This window comes from Pseudophryne corroboree, chromosome 1 (assembly GCF_028390025.1).
Source record: "Pseudophryne corroboree isolate aPseCor3 chromosome 1, aPseCor3.hap2, whole genome shotgun sequence".
Taxonomy (NCBI): Eukaryota; Metazoa; Chordata; class Amphibia; order Anura; family Myobatrachidae; genus Pseudophryne; species Pseudophryne corroboree.
Genome location: NC_086444.1, coordinates 750,554,042 through 750,581,279, shown reverse-complemented (window position 1 = coordinate 750,581,279; position 27,238 = coordinate 750,554,042). Strand labels below are relative to the sequence as shown.

Sequence of the window (27,238 nt, the reverse complement as noted above, 5' to 3'; positions counted from 1 at the left end):
TGATGTAATGGACATGTAGAAGAAAGGATACAGTGGCACTCTGAGTCTTGATAGAAATTATCTACACGCCCCTTTGTCAAAGTGATATATCTGTTCACCTTGACAAAGGGGCGTGTTGGTTCCCCGAAACGTTAGTGGCTATTGGATGTATTTTCAATACAGATCATTTCTATCAAGACTCTGAGTGCCGCTGTATCTTTTCTTCTACATATATATATATATATATATATATATATATATCCATGGAAGTCCTGCACTCACATCCGTGTATAGTCAACTGCGGGGTGCACCCTGTCGAATCCACACAGTCTCGGTGGATCAACACGTATAGCAGTAGTTCCAGTTTCCTGGGGGGCACTCTCCTTCACAAATCATCCAAATGAATTTTCTTAAATCACAATCGGCTTTATTGGGTCGACGTTTCGGCTCAACAGGCAGAGCCTTTATCAAGACAAGCCATACATATTGTCATATTGCCAAAAAGTCATAACCTGTCCAAATAACAGATACATGGAATAAATAAGTGCAATCATTATTTATTCCATGTATCTGTTATTTGGACAGGTTATGACTTTTTGGCAATATGACAATATGTATGGCTTGTCTTGATAAAGGCTCTGCCTGTTGAGCCGAAACGTCGACCCAATAAAGCCGATTGTGATTTAAGAAAATTCATTTGGATGATTTGTGAAGGAGAGTGCCCCCCAGGAAACTGGAACTACTGCTATATATATATATATAGATACCAAACTTACATATATATATACATATATATACACACACGAATCAATGACTAAATTGATTGTATTGCTTTGTTTTCACTCACTTTTTTAGGTGTTAACAAATAATTTCTGTCTAGCATTACAACTAGACAGAAATGATTTGTTAACACCTAAAAAAGTGAGTGAAAACAAAGCAATAATGCCGTGAGTACAGGAATACAATCAATTTAGTCATCAGGTTAATAAAACATCTAAGAAATGATGGCCTGTGATACAATCTGATGACAGCCTAAAGATGGACGGGGTACATCTTATGAATTGTTACACTAGAAGTCGTAACATCAGGGACATCTTAGTAAAAACTGATGTCAAGTCAAGTCGCAATTTAGGTGCGGGCAGTTTTCTCCAAAAGAAAATGGGTAACATCAAATGCTTGTGTACCATATGCCAGTTCCTGATTCCGGGTGATACTTTTGTTTACCCCTTATCGGGTAAGGCGTACAAAATTAGACACCAACTTACCTGTAATAGTAAATATGTAGTGTATCAAATTTTATGATATATAGGCAAGACTGAAAGGTCTTTTAAAGAATGCATGGTGGCCCATCGTTACTCAATCAGATTAGCCATTTTCAAAGGCGACAGTGATCAGCCTGTTGCGCAACATTTTTGCACTCATTCTCACCCCCTACCGTATGATCGTCCATATACCGCCCTTAACCAGAGGAGGAAATAGGTGCTTAAGTTAGTCCAGCGTGAATCTGAATGGATTTTCAGAATAAATACCCTTAGCCCAAAGGGACTCAACAAACACTTGGGTCTTAATTGGTTCCTGTGAACCATTATTGGTAGTACATCATAGGTACTATATAGTGTCATCTAGTTCTTTTATCCTCTTTTTTTCACAAAATATATGTAATTCATTACTGTAATATTGCGTAGATAATTAGCCCTTGTCTTGCTATGTATTTTCTGCTTCATCTGTTGTACAATGTGTCTTATAATAAGTGATGATGTTGACATATGGCATGCACCCGCTAGGCCTTTAACTTAACAAGCTGTATCATGATCTTGTTGCCAGTGATATGTCACGGATACCATGGTGATGGGGGGTGTGATGACGACATTGAGCCCCACCTAGACGCGGTGTGTGGCCTGTTTGCGTCATCAGCAACGTAGCGCCGGACGGGTGGGACGTCCCGTTACCAGCGTTTGGCGCTCAGGGGGATGAATCACTTATATAGGTGAGTGTTTTTAATGTGTTGTATTATCTGCCGACTACAGCCTGAATTTGTGAGCTTGCGAGTGCCGCACTTGGAGTTTGGTATCTACATGTGATGTGAGGGCACCGGGGCCAGTACGCTGATAACAGGGAGAGCCGGACTATGCACGCTATATAATATATATATATATAAGCTATTCATATTGCTGTGAGCAATGCCTGTAAAAGCTGGTACCCACTAGCTGTCACACTGTTCTACAGAAGCTGGTGTGGGGGTGAAGTCACGGCCCAATAGACTGCTATTTATTGTCTGAGGACCGGACTATCAAGCACCTACCTTTGCCATTGAAAGGCACATCACACTGCTGGCATCCACACCTGCTTAGTCAGTGTGAGACTTTTCACATCTCACCATATTAGAGCTAGGATATCATTGCTCTAACAGGATATTCTGGATGTTCTGCCCGGTGGGATTGTACCTTCAGGAGAGGATACTCACCTTGGCAGCCACCAGAAGACCCACTGGGGTCGTTATAGGATATTCATCTACTGCTATGTATTACAACCATCAGATTTTGTATATACTGTATCAATGACTGCTTGATTTTACACAAGCTTGTAAAGAATTTGATTGATTCTAGCTTACACAGAACAGATACACGGTGAATTAGATGGCATTTTTTATCTATCGTATTTTTATATTTATATACTTATTGTATTTACGCAATAAACCTGTTTACATTTTGAAAACTGAGTTGGATATCATTCTGGGTTGGAAAAGGTGCTTACCATACTTTTCTTTTTTATTATGGAGCTGTTTAAAGACTGATTGGATCTCTTTTTCAGTTCATGGGTTATTCAATACTAAACCAGGGGTATTCAACATGCGACCCTCCAGCTCCTGCAGAACACGGGGCAAACGCAGGGTTTGCGAGAGGGGGTTTCCGTGTATATATATCAGGACACACGTGTGTCCTGATGATGGTGTCACCGCGCCCCGAAACATTGATTTAATGTATTAAACAGCAACACTTTTTGCACTAATTCTACAGTCTCCAGAGTGCCGCCTTCCGAGAGTTTTGTTGTATGTATAGGCTGCCAGTGACTGGTATGGCAGTATCACCAAAGGTGGAATTGATGCACAGGCTATTTAATGTGTCTGGAGTGATCTGCCCACAGAAGGAACAAAAAGGAGGTGTGTGCACACCTAGAGGCTGCCCTTTGCACAGAGCACAGGTGAGCCTGGAGCAGTCAGACAGTCCAGGTCAGGACTACAAGTCAGAGTCCAGTGTGTCTGGAGGCTAGGAAGCCGGGTTCTTATCTACAGGAAGTAGGGAGAACCCTAAAACTGTAAAGACTGTGAGACTGCATTTGTGAAGCTGTGACAGCCAGCCATGCCAGGCTAGAGCCTGTGATATCCCTGCAGGTAGCAGGCTGCAGAGACAAGACACTTTGTAAGAAACATTTTGTGACTAGCTGCCCATATAGAAGAGGCCAAGCAGTGAGATAGTGCCCTGAGTGGGGACTAGGCTGTTTGGTGTTTTGTTTCAGTTATTATGCTGCTAGTAACCATTTAATTTATTTACCTGGAAAAGCTGTGTTTGGCTCTGACTAAGCACCTAGATACTGCACCAAATATACCCCTCTACCAACCTAAATACCCCATAGCACCACACTGGATAATCTTGGTTTATAGATCCGACAGACTTTGTATGTATATCTATTTTAGTCTTATTCCCATTTGTATAGTGTGCTGCTTTATGTGACGACCAATCTTCAGGTTTGTTAGACTGCATGCAGAAGGATTACTCCTATGCTAAGGCATGTTGGTCTTCTAATACTACCCAAATGTTTCAATCTGGTTCAGCGATGCCACGTTTCTCTCCTGACTCCCCATATGTTATTATCTCCAGACAGGGGGACTGTATTCCAATATATGTAATTTTTTGTATAGACAATACATCTGATCAAAAGAAGATCAATTAATTGGGTGTGAAGTGATCCCCACTGCGGTACCCTAGTCCCATGCTGATGCAGGTGTGGCAGCCAAGACACAACTCCAAATAGGGGCAGCGGAATTATTATTATCCTTTAATCACAACTCTCCAGGTGGTTCCCAGAAAACCAAGAGGGGCCATCTTTGTGTTATAATTGCCCAATACTGCTGCAGGTGAAGCCGAAAAGAACCCTCCTCCCAGATGTTTATTTTTGAAATACTCAGCTTCGCACTACATTAGTTTTGCTGAAGTAAATGTAATTGCTCATTACACAGGTACTGTATCAGCCAGAGCCGGCCCTAACCAATATGATGCCCTAGGCAAGATTTTGGCTGGTGCCCCCTAGCACCACCACTTGTTCTGTTTCTGACCCTGCACCCCTTTCCCAGCACCATCTCACCTCACCCATAGCAGTCCTGATTTTGGTGTTCCTACCCCCTATATTTTAAATAGAAACAGTGCGCACATTCGGCGCACAGCAAAAAAAGGGGCGTGTTCTTGCTGGGAAGTATCATGGCCACACAATAGTACCCCCAATTAAAATTACGCCACACAGTACTGCAACTTTATTCATATTTTATCATGCGATAGTGTACCTTATTCACATTACACCACACCATATTGCTCTTTATTCACATTATACCACACAATAATGCCCTTTCTATACGTAACACTACACAGTAGAGCACCTTATACACATAATGCCACACATTAGTAATACCCTTACACATATAATGACACGCATAATGCCCCTTACACATATGCCAAACACTACTGCACAACAAACCTACCCACATACAGCACTCACACGGCCGCTAACACTGTGACCTCTGCCTATGCTTGGATATAGGTGTGTTCTCATATATCTTGCCTCAATATGCCATGAAGCAGAGATGGCAACTCTGCTAACATTGGGCGCCTTTTTTGATGAAAGCGCATCTAATTTGCATTGTAATTTGGCTAAGATGCACAAGCAATTTCTGCTGATTAAAATTATATGCAACATGCCTATATACTGTGTGCGACTGTGGCTGTATCTGCATACGAAATGCTACACACAGAATATAGGCATGCCACATATCATTTTAATCAGCAGAAGCTGCTGGTGCCCCTAGGCATACCAAATGCCCTAGGCATTTGCCTAGTTTGCCTATACCTAGGGCCGGCTCTGGTATCAGCAGTAGGAGCGTCCTCGCTATTTTCATTTTATGCAAAAAAAATATTTTTCTCCAGATTCAGTATGTTGCGCTCTTTGTATGGAATTCCATAACAATCACCCATTACTCGCTCCACATTGCTTAAATCTCAAGGGTTTTCAAACTAGCCACTGCTCATTGCAGGTTGTACTAATTGTTTAGTAGATACTTATAAGTACAGTAGCTTTAAAGGGCAGTGGGCTGTAATACTTGACCTAACCTTCTCTTTTGTATGAGGGACCTTAAACATGGTTCATATACAAGCTTAGGAACCTCAGCTTTTATTCAAAGTCTTTACTTGGAAGAAATCAGTGGGAATAATTGAAAAAAATTATGGTTATGGAGGTGTAAGAGTTAAATACCTAGTGCAATGGGTGAGTCTTTCAAACTAAGTATGGGTGTGAAGTGAAGGAAGCAGGGTGAGGATGAGGAAGGAGAAAAAAAAAGTTTTTTTTTCTTACTTCTTGTAACCAGTGCCACCCAACTCCCTGATAGATTTTATTGCTCTCAGACATGTGATGTCAGAAGATTTACTTTAAAGCTTAAGAAACTAACTTCCGCTGGTGGCTGAAAAGTCCAAAAATAAAAGAAAGAGTGGGAAACCAAATCTCCTCCTTCAATAATGTGCGTATACACTGTAACTTCAGCCAAACCAGTTATCTAGCAGGGCTGGTTATATAAATGACGCTCTGGCTCAGAGGTCATAGTAGAGCTGAGGAATTAGGAGTAGCATTCCTAAGAGAGAGAGGGAAACCTGCCTGAACACTGAGCCGGATTAGTCATCCTTCTGACTTGTGCTGCACTTCCATACAGAGGTTCTGACAGCTTCTACAGGTGCCATCCAAAAACAGACTGACAGTAAGGCTGAGAATCTGCAGATCAAGTGCTCTTCATCTCTCACCACCAGCTGACAGCATGGAGTGTTGGAGAAGGATTTGCAGTGTACTCATTTTCTTTTGTGAGTATACCTTACGTCTGACATCTGATGTTCTAATCAGAATAGATTGTAAATGCTCATAAGCGGGTTCCTCACTACCTTTAATTTCATGCCTGTTTTTATTCTGTCTACCTTATGTCCTTGTTTTATGTGTGACCTTACAAGTCACTATAATACTAATACTATACAGTCACTTATGATTGGAAGCTATCACTTAGGTGGAGTATTACTGGTAAGATCAAATCATTATTATATCGGAACATATATGGAATACCATGTGACCACTGCTTTGTAATGATAATTTTGGTAAACATTAAAACGAAATTATTATTTTTTTAATTAAATTAAGCCTGTGCAGAAAGAAATGATTTTACCATGTACAGACACATAGCGTATTTACTCATATTATACTACTTACACAAGGGATCAGAGACATTTGAGAAGGAGTTGTATGTACTTTAAAAAGTAAGTAATCCCATTTATTAGTGTTGTTAGACCTTCCAACATGATAAACACCAGTGAATAAGAATATTACATTAAATTAATTCCATTCATTGTTAGAATACACAAGTATTTGTCATATGTGCAACACACTTTGTTATTCAGACACATTTGTTTTTACTTAAGAAAAATGTCTGTCTTCCCATGTCTGCTTGGTATATTGCGGTGTATATAAATGTAATGCCACAGAATTAGATTCTGCTAATGTTTCAATTGGTTACTTCATATGAGCAAATAATGACATCACTAGCAATGAATCTATTTACAATGTAATGTATAGTACATGACAATGATTGCCATATTTGGGGGGGTTAAGTTATGAGCAAAAGTAAGTGGCTGGGGTAGGTGACAGGATTAACATACTGAATGGCTATGAAAACAGATTCATTAGTTCTTGTAAAAATTCACTCCCTGATTTCTTTATTATGAGACATATTGTAGTATTCTACTATGCTGGTAAAAGGCTTAAGGACCTATTCAGCATCACTTCATTTATACAAAGTTAACATTGTAATCTACTTTTGTATAAATTAAGTGCCAGGGCAAGTCATTAAGTTCAGAAAAAGCATTTATTTAGAAACTTGTTGGTGTTACTATGTGACATCCTGAGATGGCGTACAGCTCCCCTATAATCTTCACAGGCTGCCATGTTGTGCAGCAGAGGGATCTTTTCTAATCCCTCCTCACTGTGCTCTGGCTGCCTGTGACTGTCAGCTCCATCCCTGTCCCTTGTCCCAGCACCACTGTACTCACCTGCTGCATGAGAAGAATCTTCATCCAGTGGTGGTTATCAGCACTCCAGCCACTCCCAACACTTTTCTCCTACTCCTCCGGTCTTCCAAAAATCTTTGCAGCCTTGTCTTCATGCTGCATATGTAAGCTTACCATAGTATGCCTTTAGACCAGGACACTCATGAATGACACAGGTTCAGGTTCTGAGGCTGCTTAAGTTAAAACCAGGTGAAATGCAGGCTTGAAGTCAGCCAGACACAGAACCTGTGTAATTCACGAGTGTTGCAGTTTAAAGGGATAGTATTGTAAGTCTAAAAGTGCAGAACTATGGAGAATGGGGCAGCAGTAGAAAAGTCTCTCCCTTCTGAAAAGATGATGCAGCAGATAGAGCCACTTTTCGGAAGTGATAGTTCAAGTAATGAGGCTTGATGAATGCCTCCAAGAGGTTTTTTAAACTTGCAGCAAATTTAAAACATTATTACCACTAGTGATAATTATGTCATGATGAATAAGCCCCATAGAGCTATAAACCCGTTTTAAGTCACACTTAAATTTATGGTAATATTTAATTTAGTAAATCATGTATATACAGTAGGAGGTAATTGTATGGGGCAGGAAGTGAGGAACATTCTCCAAGGCAAGATTGTACATGCTCACATTTGCTAAATGTAATTCCTGGGACGCAGGTGTCACAGTTTTTAGTCTGAGATAGAATATATTAAAAGGTCTTTAAATAATAGTCCTTTAAATTGCAACTTAACATAAAAGTTTATCCAAAATATACAGTATCTTGTATTTAAACATTAATAAATAAATATGTCAAAGTTTCTATATCATGATAAATATTTAAATGTTGGACATTCTACATAACTTTTTATCTAGTTGTGTATCTCTTTCTTCAATCATTTAGGCCTCCACATGCATTAGGTCGACAGGGACAATATGTCAACATGGTCATTAGGTCGACATGTAGTAGATTGACAGGTCAAGAGGTCGACATGGGTTTTTTGACTGTTTTTTGGCGTCGATTTCTTCGTAAAGTGACGGGGAAACCCAGTTAGTGCACCGTGTCCCCTCCCATGCTTGCTTCACTCACCATGCTTCGGGCAAGGAGCCTCGCTTCACTCGGCACAGGTTACCGTTCCAGTCATAACCCCCGTGGATTGTTAAGTATTAAAAAATCCAAAAAAAGAAAATAAATGTGAAAAACTCGTCGACCTTTCGACCTAGTACATGTCGACCTAATGACCATGTCGACATTTTGACCACATCGACCTAATGCATGTCGACCTTCAGTGGTCGACCTAATGACTATTGACCTAAGAGACCCAGATCATGCACCCTCTAATGGTTAGCCAAACCTTTGTGGTGGCTGGCCACACCCCCTCCGGAGACTGGACACAACCCTACACATGGGCCCTTATCACTTTATTAGCACCGGTGGCCCTTTATGCCCCAGTCCGACCGTGGGGCTGGTTTGGTCACAGCTTAGGGATACAAAATGTGAAATAAAGACTAGTTCACCCCTGCATGTTGGGGTAGGCTGTCTGGGATTCTCCAACTTTTATGCAACTACAAGTCCTACCATGCTCTTTACCAGCTGGGGAGTAACAGGTTGTTTAACCCTTATATACACACTGGCATGGTCAGGATATAAAGATTGCATTACATTACACATAGCTTATTGTCAGCACTTGTCATTCTTGTTAATTTAACACTTCAGTCTGTCTTTTGATGTTTAATACCGGACAGACTGCAAACACATTTAGAGTGTGTAGTTATGGTATTGCATGTCATTCCATTTATAATGCTTTCATAGATTAGGAGACACGTAGAAAATGTCTGTAATCTGATCTACCGGAATTGCAGGTAGGCAATATCCAGGAGTGCCCTGTTTATCTCACATTCCTCAGTATAATAAACTAGCAAAACTGGAGCTAAGTTACCAGAAGTTGGAAGTGAACCTGAAACCTCAGTGTGGGACATAGCCAAACTTAACAAGAAAATGACATGTTTGTGGTTTCACTAGTACAAAGGACGACCCCCTGCTGTGACTTCTTTTCAAGCATATTACTCATAATCATCAGCCAAACGTTTGGAAGTGTTTCTGGAAACTGACGGCATATGAAAAGATGGCTGATCATAGTAGTACAAAAGGAAAGGGTTAAAGAAAAACATGTCTGAGATCCAGAATTAGCTTGATAACTAAACCAGGCTACATTTTTTGGCCACTGCTGTTCATAATTATAGGTTGTAATTTTCATTGGTAACCAAACCCTTTATGCAGGTTAAGGAAAGTTTCTGTTTTCATGCCTTTTTTATTCATATACCAGCAGGTCTCCAATTGTCCGTGGAATGATCTCATTTTCTATATTGCACAATTTAAACACAAGACATCCCCTTTCTATTGTAATGCAGGGTAAATCATACTTCAGGAGATGGGCTGGCTGTATGCATGTTAGAAAAATGTGTTACGAAACTGAATACTATCAGAAATGTCATACAGTAGAGTCACAAACAAATGAAAGATCTTAGGCCCCCCAATGATCAAGCCTTGGAGAGAGGTAAATAACACGGCGGTAAAGTACCAGCCAATCAGCTCCTAACTGCCATGTTACAGGCTGAGTTTGAAAATGGCAGTTAGGAGCTGATTGGTTGGTACTTTATCACTGTGCTATTTATCACTCTCCAAGGCTTGATAAATCTGAGCCCAATGGTACCCATACACTTGTGCAATGTCCCACGATGTGACATCGCAGGGCATCGCACTGGCAGTTCAGGTGCGATGAAATCGCACCTGAACTGCCAAAATTATTACCATGCGATCATGCGATAGATTGCATGGTAATCACGTGATCGGCATATCACCACCGAGTGGGAGTGGCCTCTGGCCACTCCCGGCAGGTACCCATCGCACATCGCAGTGCGATATATCACATATGGTTTAAAAACCACATGCGATCGCACTGCGATCCGAGAAATATTAAGTGCAACACATAATATCTTGAGACGCAACATTCGAGCGGCGTGCCCGCGCAACGCGTCTCAAGGTACCTAAAATGTGCATACAATCCTTCGATTTCTCTCACAGATGAGGTCGAATTTGAAGGATAGCACCTAATATCTCACAAGTGTATGGGCACCATTAGTGTGAGTTATATCAAACCTTCCAAAGAGGACAAAGTGTGAGATATCTCAAACCTTCCAAAGAGGACAAGTGGCGAGGTAGCCCATAGTAACCCATTAGCTTCTTTTTTTTATCAAGTACATTCTCCAAAAAGATAGGTAGAGTTTATGAGGTGCTATGGGCAACTTCCACACTTCAACTCTTTAGCTGGGTTGATACATCTCCCCATAATGTGATCTGTGAGTCACTTTTTAACAGCTCTGCTACAGTATATACTATTGCCACATTGTTCTTTATACAGTACTCATTTTCTGGCACCCAGAACACACAGACAGTGTCATAGGCTTTCATGTGTTAAACTCAGTAGTCATGACTGCTAGTTAATTTCTGATATGCAATCAGCAATTGTGTACAAAGTGCAATGTGAGTGCAGTTAAAAATCACCAGTTCAAGTTACATTCTCAATGAAATGTAAAAAGATTGTCCAAGGTCAAATAAATTCCCCTTTAGTTTATCATTAACCTGACAAGTTACCCTGACATTAAACCAGAGCCATAAAAAAGTGCGGTTGCATCACTTTTACTTAGGTATGTACTGTACCATACAAAGTGTTAACACATATTGTTAATAATGTAAGACACTAAAATAAACATATGTAATTAACATTTGGGTTACGTAATCACATTACTTGCAGTACATCTCTAGCTGTTAACATAATAATGTAAGTCAAATTTCTTTACATCAAAGTATTTATAAAGTGGAATATGATGTGGTTAGTTTTCAGTAAAAAAAACTTTGCTAATTGCCGAGAAATACAGTATCTAAAAACACAGCACTTCGAATAACAGAGACATTTTAATGTTATTTAATTAGTAATACAAATAAAGTACAGAATAAATCGAAAATGCCCTGTCTTGCACTGAAGTGAGACTGAGCTGCACCTCTAAAAGTACCCCCTGTTAGAATGGCTTCAGTAGATAATATAGGAAGATAGAATCTGAGGGCGCTATCAATTGATGTGTTACGTTTACCACCATAAAACATATACCATCATACAGTATTGAACAATTAGAGGAATTTTTTTAATTATAAAAAGGGTTCTGACCCAATCAAGGTTAAATAAGGTTAAATAAAAATATACATGATTACATACATATACGGTAAATACATAAAATCATCTGATTATTCCAATACAAGAAACATTTTCAATCTTATCCACTTGTGGTTGGCTCTATGCCTTCAAAGACAGGATGATACAGATGAAATTAATAAAATAACCAACGCATTTCATCAAAATGACTTTCTCAGGTGTAAATCTGGGTGTGGTTCATCAAATCGACAGTATCTAGGTCGACAATGTTTAGGTCGACCACTATAGGTCGACAGTCACTAGGTCGACATGGATGGAAGGTCGACAGGGTTTCTAGGTCGACATGTGCTAGGTCGACAGGCCTAAAGGTCGACATGAGGAATTTTTTTATGTGTCGTTTTCTTCGTAGAGTGACCGGGATCCCAAATTAGTGCACCGCGTCCCCTCGCATGGCTCGCTTCACTCGCCATGCTTCGGGCATGGTGCCTTCGCTTCGCTCGGCACAGAGTACCGTTCCAATCGTAGTCCACATGGATCGTTAAGTATGAAAAAATTCAAAAAAAGAAAAAAATATGAAAAACTCATTGTCGACCTAGAAACTGTCGATCTTCAGACCGGATCCCGTAAATCTAGGTGGCAAACATAACATTAACATAATTAATGTGATCACAATTTTAGACAGGGCAATGTCTAACATTGAATACTATCACCGATACTGGCATATCAAGAAACAATACAAACACTACAAGTAAAGTACAGTACAGTTTGATTGAACATACAGTATGCTACAATCTGACCTCTCAACCTTCAATAGGATTTGCTAGATTATGCAGTACTAACCCTTCATATTCCATCACACTGTATTACAATGCTAGTAAAGCCAGGTAAAAGTGAACAGCACTGAATCTAGCTATTCATCCAATATAATTAAACATCATATATATACTTCCGACATGTCCTTCAACACATGACACCCTCCTTCATCTATCTTTACCTCCCCTTCCCTCACTAGTGCTACATAAAGAAAGGATCAGCGACTCCAATGCAAGGGAGGTGGGGGGGGGGGGGGGTTGGCAGATACTGTCCCTCCCCCCAGCAGGTGGCACCCCTTGGTGTGAAATCCGCCACTGAAGATAGGTGTTAGGTGAAAAAATAAATGTATGTATATATATATATATATATATATATATAAATTTAGCTCTCAAGGAATTTATTATACAGTATGTAGCCCACACGTCACTGACGTCAGTACAGTATGTTATATTTATAATTGTTGTCTTGATATGTGGGAATGGTCCACAGTGTGTTTTCTCCTGTATCATGGCATATGGTCCCAAGCTTCCATTATATGGTAGGCTTCTAACAATGATGGTTAATTTATTCCAGCTTTTTTCCTTGTCATCATCCTACTGCTGTTTTGCTTACAATGCCAGTTACATTTCCACAGAGGGCAGGCTATTTCAAGATTTTGTCTTATCAGTGCTTTCTCTCAAGCTGCTCTAATAACTGTAATCCTCTGCTATTGTAGCCACATTCCGCAAAACCACATAAGTGTTTGTTGTACTGTTGAGAGTGGCATTCCATTAAAAACCCTGTTCTGTAATAGTTCTTTTCTCCAGTGCTGGGAAAGATGATATAACACAATGTAGTTACCGTTGCTCTTATGTGTCAGCAACTTATTGCCCATAGCGGACATTAAATTAATTAACTTAAACTAACAGGGTTTACTGTTGCTACATATGGTTTCGCTGTGTACATCAGTCACTGTCTGGAAAACTTTTTTTTTAAGGTTGTAAGTGTAAATATGATTTTAATTTTTGTCTAAGTACATCAAAGGCAGACTTAAAAACATTAACTTCTATACTTAAATACTTTATATATTTATAGCCAGTGTTTCAAAGGATGCACATGGGAACCGATAGTAAATCACCCTGTTAAGGGTATGTTTATTGGAAATGGAGGAGCACTATTTAAGGGTAATATCGCTGTGGAAGGGGGCCGGCCTCTGAAACATCATGTTCCTTCTTCGTTTTGGCAATAAGTGTACCTCTAGGGCAATGATTCACTAACACTTTCCGTATGCAGCCTTTTTGTGTAGACACTTAAGGACACACATGTGTCATGATAGCAAGGCAGGATGTGCCACAAGAATGCATGGGCAATACAAAAGTTGTTCACATAAATTGAAGATACTGTATGGAATAAATGTTATATGTGGATTATATTTTAATTCCTATTACATAACATTTTCCTGTGAAAAGTCAAGTCATGTACACTATGTCGCAAGTGTGTAAAAGTTATGAGCGAACTTACTTACATTTTTCTATAGATTGTCAGCTTGCGAGCAGGGCTTATCTACCTCTATAAATGTCAGTTATTACCCAGTTTGGTTTTATCACTGTGGTTTCCAATTGTAGAGCGCAACTGAATTTTCTGCGCTATATCAGAAACTGTTATTAATAATAATAATAATAATAATAATAATAAAAAAAGCATTCCACAACCAATGACAGCTAGAAGCAAGGTTTATATAGATTGCAAAATTATATATATATATATATATATATATATATATATATATATTTGCAAAAAACGGCGTCACTCCAGGTCTTGTATAAGAAGTCGAAGTGTATTGAAAAATAAATCACATGTACAGTACAATCACATGTACAATCCAACGTTTCGGGGCCCGTAGCCCCTTTGTCAATGCATGCCTTGACAAAGGTGCTATGGGCCCCGAAACGTTGGATTGTACATGTGATTGTACTGTACATGTGATTTATTTTTCAATACACTTCGACTTCTTATACAAGACCTGGAGTGACGCCGTTTTTTGCATATATGGTAATCTGACACGGAGGGCACCCAGGCCACTAACACAGGAAGGACCAGGAGTGCCGGGCAATTGAGCAGTATATATATATATATATATATATGCACCAGTTATAATAAGATCATAAGATCTTAACAGAGGGCACTCACCAATCCAGAGATATATGAAGATTTTTCTTGCATCTGGCATGCTGAATGGATGTCTCTTGTGGCTGTCTTGAGAAAGGCCTGTAGGGTCGAAACGTCGACACTTTTCTGGTGACTTTGATGTGCAAATAAAATCTTCATATATCTCTGGATTGGTGAGTGCCCTCTGTTAAGATCTTATGATATTTTATTCCTGGTATATGTGAAAGCCTTTGCAAGCTCTCTTGAGGAGCACCCCTGTGATGACAGTTATACAGATGGGAGTGCGGACATAAAACCTGGAAAATATATATATATAATATATATATATATATATTATATATATATGTATATATATATATAATGCTTGAATTATGGCATCTTAATAGTCTATGGGATAGGCTCGTGTGACAGACACTGATAAACAGCTGCCATCAAGGTGCGCATATTTGCAGTCTTTTTTTTTACGATGATTTACAGGAGTAATAGTGTATGGGGTGGAGCTGTGTGACGCCTCCCTATTTCTCACTGTCACAAGCTTCAAAGTGCTGACATCGCAACACAGATGAAGAAGAAAACAGGGCTTGGTTCACACTTTGATCTCACCCATTACCTGGAGTCCTGTGAAAATGATGACACTGCTTTTAATACAATGCAGTGGCTAGTACTATGCATACCTTTATCTGTTGCATAGATGGTAGTTTTGTAGCTAAGGTGAGTCAGTCTCAGCTCCCTTGGCAGTGTGACATGCTGCACTACAATATTGCCCTGCCAGATCCCATTTTTAGTTCCCTACACTGAAAGACTAGACTTTTGGGTCTATTTATCATTGGTGATCTTAGCTGCAAAACTCCCATCTATGCTGCATATCACAGTTATACATAATGCAGTTGCGGCAGTATTTATCATGTTGGGGTCAGGGCTCAAACCCTGCTCCTACTGGTACTGATGAATGGATCCAGAAAAATCTGCTGACATGCCCATAGGCATTTGACCCCCAAGAGGGATCCACCAAAAGCCTCTCTGGCTTCACAGGTCCCTCAATGCTGGGTATAGGTTACGCCACCTCAAAGGGGCATTACCTAGCTTTGCTGTTTGTTAAATTAAGAAGACACTGCAGTCCCCATAAAAGGATGCATCAAACTGGAAAAATACATGGACGTCAAGAGAAATAAGTGATTTCTCAGAGGTATCCCAGTTGTTACTGTAAATAAGAGTAGCAGCAAAAAAAAACCTTACTTGGGCAAAAAAGCCAGTGAAAGGGGTTATCACTGCTTCATAAACAGACCACTCTTTTACTTACTGTTATATTGCTGTGGCTCGCATGCTTTCTCAGTGACGTTCCTCTAAATCTCTCTGCGTATCTCTTAGCTCTACCATCTACATGAGTGAAGATACTCTTGTGCTTGTATTATAATAATAATAATAATAATAATAATAACAACAACAACTCACAAACATGCCAAACTTGTGGACATGCTGAAGTTTATGAGACATGTCCCAGTTTGTTTTTGTGCTTGTTTTTGTGCCATTTAGCAGATGTTTAAAGTAATATATTCTCCTCCATATGGTGTAAATGCCAATATCACACAAACCTTTATACCCATTTTTCAGAATAAGGCAGCAGTTGTGACTTTCTTGTGTGTATAATTGTGCTGAATTGTGAAAACCCTAAAGCTAACAGGGATATTGTGACGTGGCCTGCATGCGGGAAGCCCTGTAAATTCTGGGAGATGGGTTAGATTACCTTTCCTCTGCCCTGTTATTAAGTAATAGCAGGTTTCCATTAGCATGCTCTGCAACCTCCAGAGCATAGGCTTGCATCACTAGCCCCATGGTAACAGCATGGTCTGGTCTGGTCTGGCAGGAGTTCCTGCGGTGGGGTACCCTGTGCGATCTAGACCGAATGAAAATGGGGCTCTGGGAGCAACTAGTGTACTTTGTTTTTGCTATTGAATTTGCAGTGCTTGATGAAACAATGTCCATCCAAGCCTTTGTTTATTTTTTAAAAATGGGCTTTACAGTTTAATAACGAAGTTTACCAATAATAGTACATTAATGGGCATGATTCCCAATTCTTCCCATGTAGCATTTTCATATAACCAGGACCTTTGCTAATCACCTGTGGTGCTCTTCAGTTCCCTTCATAACAGGGGACCTAGCGTAGCGCATGTAAGGTTTTCAGTTACAGTACAGTACAGTTTATGACATGATGGGATCTAGCAAAACAGTGCAAATTGAAGGCACCAAAGTCCTAACATTGTGAAGCAAGGGGATCTATTAGACATTATAAACTGGAAAACACCTTTAATAGTTTTTAGGTATAAAATGCTTCCCTTAAAAACATGGTAGAGTTATATGGAAAATAATACGCAGTCATTATAGCACAAAATTGATTGCTTAAGATTTCTAAAAGGAAATATTTGATTCATGTTTATGTTTTCATTACATAGATATGGGATAGACACAAAAGTAGGCAAAGGAAAGCTTTGCCCTAAAGTTAATACATAAACAAACAATACATAAACTATTGTAACTATGGAGAGTATGTTATTGGTTACAGAGCAAGGAGCCAATGTTTACTTTGGTCTAAATAGATTAGAGCATTGGCTTGCTAACACCTGGGCAGTATACGCTACTAACTCTGTCAGGTAACCAATTCATTATTGACGGCGTCCGCTGTTCATCTTGCTGGCGTAACTTGACAGTAATGAATGGATTTGTTCACAATGGCATATAAGCCACATGTGACTTTCATTCAGCCATCCTTATAGAGGTAACTTCATTCAAATCCTAGCACTTTACTTGTAGATGTCACGCTTTTTTGCTCTTTTTACTGAAAAACAGACAGATGCATGAAACAAAGGGCTGAAGGCCTAATGCAGCATGGAACGCAGGAACGATTGCATTCACATGCTGAAGCCCTTTGGCATAGAGGCGTTTCACATGGCTGGTGGTGGGGCACGGGTCGGACAACGCAGTCGTGTCTGACCCGAAACAAGGCGGGTAGCCGCCTGCCTTCGCAGCTAGGCTGCGTAGGCAGAGGGCTACCCTAAACATGCAAAAGCATCACAGACATGCATTGCTTTCGCATGTTTACGGGGGGGGGGGGCAGGACGCGGCATGTGGGGAGGACATGCCATGTGCTATCCATCCTCCCACATGTCAGTGTAATGGATCGTAGATGTGCGACTTTTCACACATCTACAACCCATGCCGATTTAGGCCCTGAGTCGCTTTCGTATCCTCTGTAACACAAAGAGCGCATAGTATAACATTTCAGGAATCACACTGTCCCCTTCACTAAACGTTCTTCATGTGTGCATAGAACTTGGGCTGACTGCTTGGAATTCAGAAATCCTTCGTAGACTTCACAAAACATTCACAAACCATGTCAGCACTGACTAATACAGGGATGCAATGTTTTATGGTCAGAATCACTATTCCCGGAATATAATTAAATCTGTACAGCAAAAACTTCTAAAACAAAGTAACATAGCAATTTGGTTGGCTAATAAAATTATATTTCATCTTAGTACAGTATTCGTTAAGACCTGTCCATATATGTAAACCTGAATTCACTTCTAGCCTCTTCTATTCAGGAACGTTTAGCATGACATACTGTACAGTAGTTACGTTTACTCCTCTGGCTTGTTAGTGATGGGCGGGTTGAGGATGTGATTATTGCAGGGGCACTCCTACAGACTATCGTTATATATATATTCAACAAGAACAAATATTGATTTTACAACAGATCATGAGCTGACACCAAGCTTCCGATTGTAGAGTCAAAATTACATTGCAAATAAATGCGGAATGCTTGATTACAGTATGATGCAGACTATTTGATGTAGAAATATTGTTTCTGAGATAATAATTGCCCGCAATAGTTACAAAGGTATGCAAATAGACTTTTACTTTCTGCTTATTCTCCTTACTTTTATTAAAATCATAAATAAAGTGAACCTGTAATATTGCAGGGCCAGCGCTTCCATTAGGTGAAACCAGGTTGTTACCAAGCAATCCAATGGCCAGGGAGCACCTAATAAACGAAATGAGTGGCCATTACACTCGTCCATGTAATTTTAATGCCACTTGGTGAAGCTTTGGATGGTAACATGCATCCAGTAGTTTCTTACATGTGACGCTGTCAGCTGCTGCTCCTCCATGTCAGTGTTAGACTGGGAGTGTGTGCGTGTGCTCTCAGCGGTGATGTCACATCCATGTGTTATACGTCAAGTCTGAGTCCTGGGTTCAGGGGGAAGGGGGCTCCATCTAGGGTTCCCCAGGACTTGCTGGGGTGCTGAACCATTGCCATTAATGTCCACATCTATAGTATACAAAACGTCCTCATTCTCACCATTCACTTATGGTTGCAGGGGGTGTTTCCATGTCTGCATTTTTTTTTGTCTGTCTGCTCTATATACCTTACATATTCCAAAATATAATGGTAAATTCATTGACCCTGATCCTGATGCATTAAATTCTAATTGAGAACAGTGGAGATACTCTAAGTACAATGACCTATGGGTTTGGTCAAGGAATTGTCAAATAAAACTAAATCTGCAAATGATAACTGCCACAGGTACTGTACTCTTATGTCTAACCAAGTAGTCCAATACATGTTGGCTGTATGTAGGAATGATCCCACCAGATGTGAGCAAATGATCCAGCTCTCCCTCTTATCATCAGGTTTTTAAGCTATGAGTAAGCCAATCTCAGCAGTACATGTTACATTTATTTTAGGTAAAAGGCTGGATCTGGGAGATTGAATCTTAATGTAACATGTTTGGTATGTACAGTAGGAGGCATTGCGATTTATAGTCTGTAATGTATTTTATTGGCGCATACACAGTGTTACATCTAGGCCATCCACCTAAGGCAGGCATGTCCAAACTGCGGCCCTCCAGCTGTTGTGAAACTACAAATCCCAGCATGCCCTGACACAGTTTTGCTGTCAGAGAATGCTAAAGCTGTGTCAGGGTACGCTGGGATGTGTAGTTTCTCAACAGCTGGAGGGCCGAAGTTTGGACATGCCTGACCTAAGGTGTAAGAAATCAGCAGACCTCTGGCAACAATAAGGCTATATTATTCTATTGCTATTGCTTTAATGCTGCAATATTTCAACTTAGATTAATTTGAAATAATTTTCTTTCACAGATTTTCACATGCTACAACTTGCATGTTGCACAACAGTTGTTCCTTTATGTAAATCTGAAGATTCTGTGGAGAACTGCACAACTGCAATGGGTAAGACAGTAGCACATTTTTACATCTCTAACTTTATCAATGGGCTAAGGAAACACAACGATTAGTAAGGGGCCTATGTAAAATTATGTTATGAAACAAATTGAACAATCACTTTCAAATTTTCAAATTACAGATGGAGCCATGCTCGTTGAGCGTGGCTGCATTGCAGATGTGGGTGCGCAGCGTACCTAGACACACGTGCGCCTAGCCATGCTGGCCAGCATAATAAGACACTCCCATTCACCTTCAATGGGATGCATGCGCGTTTACGATGCCTGCACGTCCCATTTGTTCCCGGATGTCGCGCCTCGCACAGATGGAGCCACAATCACCGTAGCTGCATCTGTAATACATATGCACATACTTTTAATAATTATTTGGATTTATCTTTGAGTAGCAGTTTAAATATTTAAATTTTAAGAGAACAATGAAACTGAATTAACCACTTGCCTGGCATGGTCGCATCAGATGCAAACACACCAGGCTGGGCTTTCCTTAACATGGTCACATGTGATGTGACCAGTCAATAAACGCCCACTGGGCAGCTGGCAGAAGATCATTTTCCAGCAGCCACCAATCTTAGAGGAACCTACAGCACCATTGCATCAAGATTCTTCCCAAACGTGACGATCACTGCTGGTGAAATAACTGGCCTCTCCAGAAAGGAGCAGCTGCTGGAAACATGTAAGATCAGTGCTGCCCCCCCAGTGAATACCTAGGCTGCAGAGAGGAGCAGCCACCATGGACATATAAACATATCAGAGTCTCTGCACCCCCCCAATGTGCCCTGATATGTGAAGTATATCGATATTCGGTATTACGAGGCGAACAATAATAAAAAATTGATAGTGATAGCAACCAAAAAACTTCTGTTTTTCTGCTGCTTTTATGATATACAGTTTACATTTTTTTATTTTTTATTTTTACAAAACATTGTGTTTATTATAAAATTGTGTTGGATCAGTTTTAAATAGATGTCATGACCTAATTTAATCATTAAAAAAAAAATCTGAGCATTTTTAAAAAAAATATTAGCTAATTAAGTGGTTAAACTATTTTTTTAAATGTTTGACAAAATAAAAAACAGTAATTCATATTAGATAGTTGCAATAAACATAATTTAAAAAATACTAAATAAAAACATAATTTTTGAAACAAACTCCTACGAATTGATTCCAAGTATAAAACATAGTAAGTACCACAGTTATACACCTACATAAACTTTCATACAGCAGTGTTTTTATAATGCAACTGATGTGCAATTTCACTATGTGTTATGGGTATGTTATACTACATAGGTTTGACAATACTGTGGGTTTTTTTTGTTACTAGTGCAAACAGCTGTAAGTCCACGTGTGACGGTAGTAAAGGTAGCAAGATGTGAGAAAGATATGAGCACCTACTGTATGAATGGGCACTGCTTGTACCTAGTGGAGTTGGATGAACACTACTGCAGGTAATGAATGTCTTCTTGCTTCATACAAAAATAATCTATTTACCTTTGCTATGTGTATATATACTGTACAGACATGTTACAAGTCATCATGACTGAGACAGATCCATGGGTGTACTCCATTAGGAATAGGGGGAAAACATTCTGGTTAAAATATCTTCATTACTTGTCAGCTCCTAAAACCTTTAAATATATTTTTAGTAAACATGTAGGCTACTGGGAAATACATTGCTGTTAATTTGGAGGTTTATTTATTAATGCAATGTAATGATCTCTGAAGTGGGATGGACTTCATGATAACACTATGTACTGTATAGGAAGTGTAGTTACAAACTTTTACAATTTTGCTCCCACTGTGACTTACAGGTAGATAGATATACAGTAGTTGCAATTCAATGATAATAAATGTAAAACATATTCCATGTATGAGTGAAATATATAATGATATGTATTCTCTGTGTTCCTCAGGTGTGAAAGAGGTTATTTGGGCATTCGCTGCTCTCACTTAGACCTTGTCAAACAGCCCATGAGTGAAGAATACCTGGCACTCACCATCTTTCTAACATCACTGCTGCTAGTCACAGCTGCCTTGGCTGCATTTTTTGCATACAATTGGTAAGTGTGTCAATGCCAATGTCATATATGCATTGTTAATACAGTACTTAAATGATTTATTAAGGGATATTACATGTTTAAGGGTAATTCAGATCTGATCGTAATGTGCTAAATTTAGCACATCTATGATCAGTTTCTCTGACATGCGGGGGGACACCCAGCACAGGGCTAGTCCGCCCGCATGTCTGGCCTCCCCCCCCCCCCCCCCCCCCCCGCAAGGGTGCAAAAGCATTGCACAGCGACAATGCTTTTGCATCCGCTGAGTAGCTCCCTGCCAGTGCAGCTCCTGTAATGTCCTGCAGCCCGCCCCCGCAATGGTCCAGACATGGCTCCATTGTCTGGATCGCGCCACACCAATGGTGTTCTAATGCCATTGGCACACCACCTCCCACCCCACAACTGCCTCTGCCTGTCAATCAGGCAGAGGCGATCGCAGCCCTGAGATACTTTTAACATCTCATTGGGCTCCCGGGGTGCACACGCGTAGTGCGCCCGCTACGCATGTGCACTCCACAAAAGTATTTAGACTGCGATTGCTGCCACTGCGGAGATCCAGTCTGGATTAGCCCCTTAGTACTGTAACTGGCTTCATGAACAATGGCAGAATCATTAAACGGGAATTATAAAACAAAATATTAGTTCAGAGAAGTGTTTCAGAAATTTTTCTCACTGACGATATACATAGTTGTTTTTAAGTGGACTGTAACTGTGGCCCTAAACACAACCCCTTATTCTAAACAGTGCTACTGCTAAGCACAGTTTGATCCCTCCACTGTAACCCTCACTGTTACTTTAAAATAATATTGTTCCCCAAAATGTCCAGCCATCAAATGCACAAACTGTTTAAATGTTCTGTATTGAAGAATGAGAACTGTGTATCTTGTCATCGGTCACTGGTCAGCCTCATCTCCAGTTGAATAACATGGCATAAAGTAGCACATTGTGTCTTAATTCCACAATGCACAATGCTTACAAGTATGTTTTCTACAATAACTGGTATTTTGGAGATCCAAATGCCTGTAACTTAGCGGTCTATTTATTAATAATAGGCAATAACAAAAATGTGTATTGCTACTTATTTGTAACAATACGGATTTTGGCTCGGATGTAATGAAGTCCGAGTTGGCCAGAAGTGCGGGTTCCTGGCCGAACTCTGACATTTTTTTTTAAAGCGGCAATCATGTACAAGGCAAAATCATGCTTTGTAAATGATTGCCGCTTTACAAAAAAGTCTGAGTTTGGCCGGGAACCTGAACTTCTGGCCAACTCGGACTTCATTACATCCGTCCCATTGTTACTGCTGTAATTTATTAATCCTAAGCAAAACCTTGCACCTCTGTAAGGTTTTCCACTACTTCACTAGTAGCCTAACGTTGATGGTGATGTCCTTGTCCACATCCCATGCCCATAAATCATTAGACCATACTACAATTTTGCTGTAGAAATTTGGACTGCTGTGAAAAATTGAGTTGAGTTGTTGGAGAGTTTAGAATAATGTATATATTTATAATGAAGTGAATATAAATTCAGACAAGATTTCAGACTGTTCAGACTGTTATGCTGAGAGATACAATATTGTAAATTATGCAATAACATATTAATTGGTTGCTTAAACATTCAGTATTCAATTTACTATTAAAGCCAGCAATTGCTTACACATCCTCTTTCTTTCTCTAGGTATAAAAGTAAGAAATCAAGCCAGTCCGAGCAGAAGTACAAAGAAGTCAATACGCATAACATATAGAGATCCCTGCTTTCTATGAAGGTCAAAGAAAGACTGATGAATTTGCCGTTTTTGTGACACAGGCCATAAAACTGCATTTGAAAAAAAAAAAAGCTTTAACAAAAAGATTATTTTCTTATTTTTTTGTATTTTTCATTATTTATACATGTGTTTTAAGCATACGTTATGCACTGCAGGTCAACCATGAATGTGTTATTACTATTGGTGTTGGTGTTAGTTTATATGTGTTATTTGTGACCAACACGTTATAGTATATTTGTTTCCTGTAAATATTTGATAAATCTACCAATTTTTTTTGTATGCTGCAAACTCACATTTTCTATGGAATATTTATGTACTTTTTATTTGTTTTAAATTATATTTAAAATTGTTTTGTAATGTTTATGTCGCTAGTGTGGCTGTTGTTCCATGTTTGGTGCATCGCATAACATATTTTGCAGTGATTCCCTTTAATTGTGCAAGATCATGGATTATGTACTGTAGGTTAAACTGTGTTCATAGATGGTATAAAAACTAGGTATATAATCAATGTACCTATTAGTGCTTGCAGGACAAGTTGTGTTAATTGTGTTCATTCTAGATAATTGTTTCCATGTCATCTCTAACTCCTCTTTTTTTTATAGCTAAATCTATCCTTTAACTTGCATTTAACACCATCACCACTTCTTGACTAATTCATTTAGTATATATGAAAAAAAACAAGCAAACTTGCATTTGTAAATTATAGTCATATGCAAAATGGTTTATCAATGTGCAGTACCCATGGCTATGAGAGCCATGTTTAGCATTCTCTGTTTTTCCTTTAACAGACAAAAAAGAACATTACTAAATAATTACATATTTATCTGATGAACAGGGGTGTATCTTCCTATTGGCCAGGATGGCACTTGCCAGGGGCGCCGGCCAAGAGGGGGGCGCCGACCGGCAGTGCCACCCGCTCCAGGGGTTAGAATGACATAGTAGTTCTCACTGAGTACATCCCTTAGCAGTGCTCATCCACTGCCGGACTCTCAGAAGCATATTGCACTCTGACACTCTCTGTGACTACAGTCACAATGATGGTGAATATAGCCAGGGAGCAGGGAACTTCCAGGTAGGGGCAGGGGCGAGGCACCTCCTCTTCCTCATCCGCTCCCCTTCTCATTGGTCCCACGCGGTCTGTCACCAAACACCAGCCACTATAATCAGCACCAGTCAGCAGTGCAGCATGACCATAACTGTACATTTTCTGCGGTACCATAGCTGCACTGCATGGTCTATCCTGGCAGTCTGGATCACAGGTTACAAAGAGCTCTGTATAGAGAGGTATCTATGTCCAGCAGTGTTGAGACTACAAGTCCCAGCACACCTTGTCAATTGGATTTGCTGGGACATGTAGTGAAATCACACCTAGAGGTTTTTTTTTTTAACTGTATGTATGTGTGCATATATCCCCTCGGTGTCCCTGTCCACGCCCACCTCGTAATTCCCCCTTAGTGTCACTGCCCGCACCATCCCTGTAACTGCCCCCTCAGTGACCCTGCCCATACACTCCTGTAATTCCCTCTCAGTGTCCCTGCCTGCACCCTTCCCATAATTCCCCCTCAGTATCCCTGCTTGCACCCTTCCCGTAATTCCCTCTCAGTGTCCCTACCAGCACCCTAACCGTAATTCCCCCTCAGTGTCCCTGCCTGCACACTCCTCGTAATTCCCCCTCAGTCTCCCTGTCTGCACCCTCTCCATAATTCCATCTCAGTGTCCCTGCCCGCACGCTCATCGTAATTCCTCCTCAGTGTCCCTGCCCGTACCCTCCCCGTAATTCCCCCTCAGTGTCCCTGCCCGCACACTCCAGTAATTCCCCCTCAGTGTCCCTGCCCGCACACTCCTGTAATTCCCCCTCAGTGTCCCTGACCACACCCTACCTGTAATTGCCCCTCAGTGTACCTGACCTCAGCCTCCCTGTAAGCCCTCCACCTCATTGTCCCTACCCGCACCCTCCCTGTAATTCTCCCTCAGTGTCCCTGACCTCAGCCTATCTGTGACTCCCCCCTCTGTGTCTCTGGGTGGGGGAGATGGGGGGCGCCAGTTCTTTACTTTGCCAGGGGCGCTCAGACCCCTAGATACACCCCTGCTGATGAATGCTGTTCAGTTACTCAACATAGATAGCAGAACATTTTTTAACAAATGTTATTGTATTACACTACTGTACATATATTTTGCTATTAGTCCCTTGTGTTCTCTTTACTTGAATAGCCATTTGGGTATTTAGAGATAACAGTCCGTAAACATGCTACTGTATATTTTTGATGTTCAAGGCTTGTAGTTGCATTATACCAGAATGTCAGACTTATTTTAACTGTGCACTTTTAGAACAACTGTTAGGATTTCTAAAACCCATTAAAAATACAAAGTTAAAATTCTGACTATATTTAATGGAGTGCTGCTATATTATACAATATTGTTATTGAATTAAATAATAAAGACAGTATTTTTGAGCAGCAATGTTAACCATTAAAGGGGTCTAATCATGAAGCAGTGAAAACAGTGGAGAAACAGACCAGTGAAGAAGTTGCCCATGGCAACCACTCAGCCCCCCCTTACATTTTATAGAATGTACTTCCTTCAAAGCTTATTGATTGCCATGGGCAACTTCTCCACTAGCCCATTTCTCCACTCTTTTGCTGCTTCATGAATAGACCCTATAATAACTTTGGAATATATGTTTTACTGTTAAACTGTATCTAGCACATACACACACAGTATTGGCAGCTATTTTGTGAGGCAATCCAATATTCATGTGAATAAGACTTCATGCCATATGTTTCAGCAATGTCACTAATTCCTACATTAAGAATTAAAAGGCTGTTTTCTAATGAATATTAAGTATTTGTCCACAAAAAGGATGCTTACAATAAATACAGGCAATTGATATGAATTGCCTCTAGAATTTAAGTGTATTGGTAAACTCTGGCCAGTTCTTGATCCTATCATGTTAAGTACAGCTAGCATTTCCACAGTTCAAGAAACATGAGGCAATGTAAATTTAGATGTAACATTGTTTTAATGACTGCTGCTGACACTTTCTAAATGACTGCCATTTTATCTCTGGAACAATAATTTTGAATAATCAAGGCTTTATGTGGCTGATAACTGCAATAGTTTCTAATTCAATGCTAAACTTTATTAAAAGGATGTGTTATTTTGACAATTAACTTTTTTTGTGATAAAGTGTGTTTAAAGAAAAACTTGCAGTTCAGTAAACATTTCTTGTGTTAAAATAAATAGTTCTACTGTTCTATCCTGTTTATGTCTTCTATATACTGTAACATAAAAATAAAACAAAAGAAACCCACATTGGTCTTCTAAAGTGTAGTTTATATATCAGCAATGATGTAATGTAAACAAATAGCTGTCATGAAACTCAGATATTGGCAGGACATGCAGGGCCATCAAGGCACAATGGGCAGCATGGGGGCCTTCCAGAAGGGGCAGGCTGGGACATGGGTCATGTGCTCCCCATGCTGATGCCTCCAGAACTTCTTGAGAGGCTGGTAGAGGACACATCTACAAGTATGCAGTAGTCATGATGAAAGCCAAATATTTGTGCTATGTCATGGGACAAAGTCAAGTAAAACTTCAGGTAGATAAGGTAGAGGCAGTAAAACCTAGGTGTGAATATATACACTATATGCACTTAGTTGGCTATTATAGAGGA

At 40.0% G+C, this 27,238-nt stretch overlaps 1 protein-coding gene across 1 annotated transcript; it reads left to right on the top strand.

Moving 5' to 3' along the window:
- Positions 1 to 5,785: 5,785 nt before the first annotated feature.
- Positions 5,786 to 26,842, top strand: EREG (epiregulin). The gene is made up of 5 exons (XM_063916851.1): positions 5,786 to 6,095; positions 19,643 to 19,732; positions 21,065 to 21,188; positions 21,654 to 21,800; positions 23,478 to 26,842. The coding sequence occupies exons 1-5, from the start codon at positions 6,053 to 6,055 to the stop codon at positions 23,542 to 23,544; spliced, it is 471 nt and encodes a 156-aa protein (XP_063772921.1). The 5' UTR covers positions 5,786 to 6,052; the 3' UTR covers positions 23,545 to 26,842.
- Positions 26,843 to 27,238: the final 396 nt, after the last annotated feature.

Bases quoted from the DNA above. Each gene is read 5' to 3' on its own strand.
- EREG (XM_063916851.1), top strand. From the start codon at position 6,053: ATGGAGTGTTGGAGAAGGATTTGCAGTGTACTCATTTTCTTTT. The intron at 6,096-19,642 runs GTGAGTATACCT...TTTCTTTCACAG, and splicing joins CAGTGTACTCATTTTCTTTT to ATTTTCACATGCTACAACTT. The intron at 21,189-21,653 runs GTAATGAATGTC...TGTGTTCCTCAG, and splicing joins TTGGATGAACACTACTGCAG to GTGTGAAAGAGGTTATTTGG.